The 5,595-nt window shown below is 53.6% G+C and overlaps 1 protein-coding gene across 1 annotated transcript in view; it reads right to left on the bottom strand.

Annotated features, from left to right (window-relative positions):
* Positions 1–5,447, bottom strand: part of ADAM8 (ADAM metallopeptidase domain 8) — a gene marked incomplete at its 3' end in the record, with an annotated part of 11,704 nt that extends 6,257 nt beyond the window's left edge. The window contains exons 1-5 of the mRNA XM_009081593.1: positions 5,394–5,447; positions 1,618–1,694; positions 1,292–1,370; positions 1,109–1,185; positions 20–32 (exon numbers count right to left, since the gene is read on the bottom strand). Coding sequence (XP_009079841.1) covers positions 20–32; positions 1,109–1,185; positions 1,292–1,370; positions 1,618–1,694; positions 5,394–5,447 — 300 coding nt within the window. The remainder of the gene's footprint in view (positions 1–19; positions 33–1,108; positions 1,186–1,291; positions 1,371–1,617; positions 1,695–5,393) is intronic.
* Between the last annotated feature and the right edge of the window lie 148 nt (positions 5,448–5,595).

The following is a 5,595-nucleotide window of genomic DNA, read 5'->3' as shown; positions in this document are numbered from 1 at the left end:
GGAATGTCGTCTCATTCACCCGGAAAAACCCTCTGGAGAAGGAGAGAGAGGGTGTGTGTCAGACTGGGGAGGTATCAAGCAGGACATGGAGACCCCACATACAGCTCTGCAAGTGCCTGTGGTACGTGTCTCATCCCTGGGAGTGTTCCAGGCCAGGTTGGGTGGAGGTTGAAGCAACTTGGGCTAGTGGAAGGTGTCCCTGCCCATAGAAGAGGATTAGGACTTGATGGTCTTTAATGTCTCTTCCAGCCCAAACCAGGCTATTCCTCTAATTAATAGAGGCAGCCGTGGAACAGGAAGCTTGTCTAATCCCTGGAGGTTCCCCATCCCTGGGGGTGTTCCAGGCCAAGTTGGATGGGTCTTGAAGCAACCTGGGCTAGTGGAAGGTCCCCTGCCCATGGCAGGGGATTTGAAACAAGGTGGTGTTTAAGGTCCTTTCCAACCCAAACCATTCTGGGATTCTATGATCCAATGAAAACACAGCTGCCAAATGGCTGCTGGGCTGAGAGGGAGCAAACTGTGGCACAGCACCCAAGGGTGGTAGCACAAAGTGTATCCAGTACTTCAGGCAGCAGGAAGGTCCAGGGGCTCACAAGTGAACCATTCAGGACGGATCTGGGACAAATCATGCCTTGCTGCCCACAGAGGGCACTCCTGCCTAGACCTCCTGTGGTGCACTGGTCTCCATTGCCATAAGTCAACCCCCTAAAAGTGTTCAGGCACTGGAATATTTCCCAGAGAGGTGGTGGAGTCACCAGCCCTGGAAGAGTTTAAGAGGCATCTGGATCTGGCACTGGAGGATATGGTTTAGGGTTTAGGGGTTACAGCAGTGACAGGTTAATGGTTGGACTTGATGATCTTAGAGGTTTCCTCCAACCCTGATGATTCTACAATCTATGAAAAGAGCCAAATGCCTTTCCTGCTGGGCATCAAGCCAGGTCAGCACCTCCAGCAGGAAAAGGGTTGTCTTCTCTTCCATGGGGGAAAGCTGAGCTCTCCTTCCATCAGCACAGCTCCAGCTGGCTGAGGCTCACACCAACTCACCATGGCATGTGCTGGATGCTGTCCACCAGCCAGGAGCAGTGCCTGGGGGAGCTGTGAGTCCTACCTGAGCCCACCACAGGTGCTGATGCTCACGGCCGAGTCACTGTGTCCCCGCACGTGGCCCTGATAGAAGCAGTGATCCTGTCACCAAAGAGAGGGGAGAGCTGTGAGGGGACCTGCACCAGTTGTCAGCATGATGGGACCCACTGGAGTGGGAAAGCTTCCTTCCCCAGAGCCAGTCCCATACCTGAGTGTCTGGCTTCTCTGTGACCTCTGTGCCGTCAGCCAAGTAGTGTGTCTCGGTGTAGTGCTGCCCCAGCAGTGCCCTGCCGAGTGGGGAAGAGGAGTCAGCAGTGACCTTGCTCTTGAGGACAGGATGGAAAGCTTTGGGGATGAGTTTGGTCATGGTGAGACCATGACCTTCCAGGTGGGTTTGGCAAGGAGGGAAAAAAATGTATTGGGTTGAGGCTTAGATCACTGGTGCGGTGACACCAGAGCTTGGAGAGAGGATGCTCATGGTAACAGTGGGATGCATGTCCCCCAGGCTGCCCCATTGTGCCCATCTGTACTCACCTGTTCTTCTCCAGCCACAGGAGGTATTCTCTGCCTTCAGCATGGATGCTGTAGAGGACATGCTCTGGGTAGATGCTCTGCATGAAAGATAGAATCATAGAATCATTGAATCATCATAGAATCATAGAATTTTAGGGGTTGGAATGGACCTTAGAGATCATCTAACCTCAATCCCCTGCCCTGGGCAGGGAGACCTCCCACCAGACCAGGTTGCTCAAGGCTTTAGCCAACCTGGCTTTGAACACTGCCAGGGTTGGGGCAGAATCATAGAATCATCAAGGTTGGAAGAGACCTCTAAGATCATCAACTCCAACCATTAAACCTGTCACTGCTGGAACCCCTAAAACCTAAACCATATCCTCCAGCACCAGATCCAGACACCTCTTAAACACCTCCAGGGATGGTGACTCCACCACCTCCCTGGGCAATATTCCAGTGCCTCAACACCCTCACAGGGAAAACATTTCTCCTCACATCTCCTCTGACTCTGCCCTGTCTCAGCGCAAGGTCATTCCCTCTAGTCCTCTCCCTGCAGCCATGGCAGGACAGACCATCCCCCACCTCTCTCCAACCCCCTGTTAGGGAGCTGTAGGTGCTATCAGAGACCACCACGAGCAAGAGCTGCAGAAGAGAGGCCTCTTGGCCCCCATCCTGCCCAGTGAGGGGATGGGTTCTGCATACTGAGGGAGGCTGCAGGACAGGGAGCCTGGAGGCATCCAGAAAAGGCACAGGAAGTCAGCAGAGAAGGAAGAAGCCTGTGGGCAATCACACAAATCCCCAGCACATCCTGAGAGCAAGAACAGGTCACCCACGAGGACACAGAGTCAGCAGATCTGGTTTCCCGTGTCTGACACAAGGCTGCAGATGGCTGCACCAGGCTCTGAGCTTTCCTACTCATCACTCACACAGCTCCTTTTTTGGGGGCTGAGTTCAGCACTTACTCACCAGCTGAACCACAAAGATCCAAGAGCTCTCGACTTCCTGACAGCTAACATGCCACATCATGGTTAGGGAACAACCTGCCTTGGGCTCTCTTCAGCCTCTGAGAGCAGATTTGAGTCTCACCATGTGCCAGGTCCTGCAGGCACCACCCTGGTGCTGGTGGAAGGGACCTCAAGGCATCTTGAGTGTGACCTCCTAGCACTATGGCTGGGTCAGGATGGCTGTGGCTCAGCCAGCTGAGCCCTGAACCGTCAGGATGGAGATGTTCCCACAGCAAAACTGTTTCCCTCTGGGATATCTTGTGATCTCCACCTGCAGAGGCTGGGACACACCACCAGAGGCCATTGAGACCACTGAGAGAGAATGATGGTCCCTTGCATAGTGACCCACAGCACCAGGGACCTCCTCAGCCACCTTGAGACCTCTCCTGGGGGCACATCCTCAGTTCTTACAGAATCCAGGTGTGAAGAGCTGAGCCAAAGCCAAAGCAAACCTTTCCCATGGGGCCAGCATTCCTCAGGGATGAGGTGTGCTGCCTCTCCCCGGGGAGGATGACAGCACCTGCTGTCACACCATTGCTCAGCACTCCCAGGGGATTGAGCTGCACCCTGGAAGGAGCTGGGACTGAGCAAAAAGTTCTGCTGACTCAACTCCAGCAGGGCCAGGTGAGAGGGTTTGCCTGTTACTCAGCTGCCCTCGATTCCACCTGGTTTGCACCTCCAAACCAGCTGCAGATGGGCACAGTGCCAATGTGCCAACATGCTCATGGGTCCCTGAAATTCTTCTCTTATGAACAGCGTCTCCAGCCTGATGTGGCTGTCCTGTCCCTTGTCTGCCAACAAAGAGATCCTTTGTTATTGTTGGCAACTCTAGGGCCAGAAGAGGTCTTAAGGAATGGCAGGAAAGAACTTGGAAGGGGGTGGTGGGTCAGGGACTGTCTCTGGGAGATGACCGCAGGGCATGTTTAAAATAAGAAGTCCTGATAAAGCTGCTGTGAATCACCCCCTGCCTCATTAGCATGGGCTCTGCCAGGGCTCCAGATGGGAAGGCTCTTGGAGCACAGGCAGCACAGCTCCGTAGTGGTGCTGAGCCAGCACAGCACAGCCACGGCACACAGAGGAGGGATTTCTTCCAGCTGAGATGCTGCTGTCCCACCCCAGCACAGAGTGTTTCTTTCCTGGGTGGGAAGAGGCAGTAGAGATGGGGCTCACTTTTCCAGGTCCCTTTCCATGAAGAACCCAAGTTTGTCTGCCACACATCCCTCTGTGCCCCTGCTAAGAAGCCCATGGCTGGTGGGAAGGCTGGCAATCAGGAGATCCTGTCCTGCAGGACCCAGGACTCTACCCTGTCTGCCTGGATTGAGTCGAAGCCAGAGTGGACTGGTCTGCTACAACCCTCACCTAGGAGATGCTCTGCTGGACCAATTCCACATGTCCCAACACAGGAATCAGCTCCTGGCCCATGGCTGTTCCAGCCAGAGATGGCTCCAGGAGGAGCTGGCACGGACAACACCCATCTCCATGTCAAAGAGGGTCTTGGTGTTGAACAAGCCTTGCTGAGAAACTCTACTGGGTGAGCAAACCCAGCATTTCTCCAAGAGGAGGAAAAATAGCTTGGAAGGTAGGAGAACCTCAACACAGCAGGTGTTGGAGGTACGAGGCCCACTCAACACAGGTGCCACCCAGCAGAGACTCCATGGCAGTCCCAGAGCACACACTCAGCTCAAGACAGATGTGCCACAGAGGGACCCTGAGATGGGTGAGCTCCCCTTGCTGGGGGGATCAGTGCAGAGCCACCCAGCAGACCCAGCACACCCAGCACAGATGGTGTCTCAAAATAGCCTAGCCTGGGGAATGTTTATCTCATGGCCAAGTTTAGGTTTCTAGAGCAGGGAAAACAGATGCTTTCGGGGAGTGTTTTTGAAGCTAGTTTATCAGGAAGGGTTTGAATCACAGAGGAACGTGCTGTAAGGCACTAGGAAATACATGTCCTCAGCCTCTCCATCCCTTCAGGCACTGAAGTTGGTGCTTTTAGGGTGTAGAAAAATGAAGCATAGAAAAAATTGGCTGAATTTCACTTTAAGGCAATGAGAAAAGCATCTTTGAGGTCAAGACTATCATCCTCTGGACGGCAACACCAAGCACTCCAAACTCCTGACTCAAACCCCATCCCTTCCCCCAAATTGCCAGGTTTCCCAAGAAAAACAGCACTGGCTTCTTTCATGTGGATTTCTGCAACTTTCTGATTCTAATTTCCCTATCCCAAAGGACAAAAAACCCCCTCAACTTCAGCAAACACAGCAAGAAAAGTGCTTACAGCTCCATGAGGCTTCACAAAACCCTCCTTGAGGGAAGACCAGATGTCACAAGATCACTGCAAGGGCTGCAAGAGGTGGCACTGATGGTTCATGACTCCAAAGAAAGCACTGGAGGAAGCAGCCTCCTCTCTCCAAGAGTGCACCCTGCTCTCTGCAAGTCCTAATTGGACTCAAAACAGCCTGGAAAAGCTGATCTGATCAATTGCTTTAACATCTCCATCCTCTGAGGTGGAAGCAAGGCAAGGAATGGGCAGCAGGTTGTTCTTCTGGTGCTGGGTTGAGGAAGTCATGCCCAGTTGTGAGACAAAGGGACAAAGAGGTCCAGCTCTGAGCTCAATGGTGGGACAAGGGGGTCTGGCTCCAAGCCTAGGGGTGGGACAAGAGGGTCTGGCTCCAAACCCAGAGGTGGGATAAGGTGGTTTGGCTCCAAGCCCAATGGTGGGACAAGGGTCCCTCAGCCAGATTCCTTTCAAAGCAGCAGGGGCCAAGCTGATGTCTGGGAGGTGATGCTACTCACCTGAGGTGCAGAGAGGTCCCTCTTTCCCCTGGGCACTGGCATCTCACGTGGCATCACCGTCTCATACTTCTCTACATGGGTGAGCTGCTCCTCCAGCCTGGCAGTGGTGCCTGAGAAAAGCCAAAGGGCTTTGAGCAGAATGCCCAGGGACATTATGGAATATCCTGAGTTGGAAGGGAATCCCACTGTGTGCCTGAGAGCT

This window comes from Acanthisitta chloris, unplaced genomic scaffold (genome assembly GCF_000695815.1).
Source record: "Acanthisitta chloris isolate BGI_N310 unplaced genomic scaffold, ASM69581v1 scaffold13389, whole genome shotgun sequence".
Taxonomy (NCBI): Eukaryota; Metazoa; Chordata; class Aves; order Passeriformes; family Acanthisittidae; genus Acanthisitta; species Acanthisitta chloris.
The sequence above is the reverse complement of the archived record's forward strand: the minus strand, read 5'-3'. Positions and strand labels throughout refer to the sequence as shown.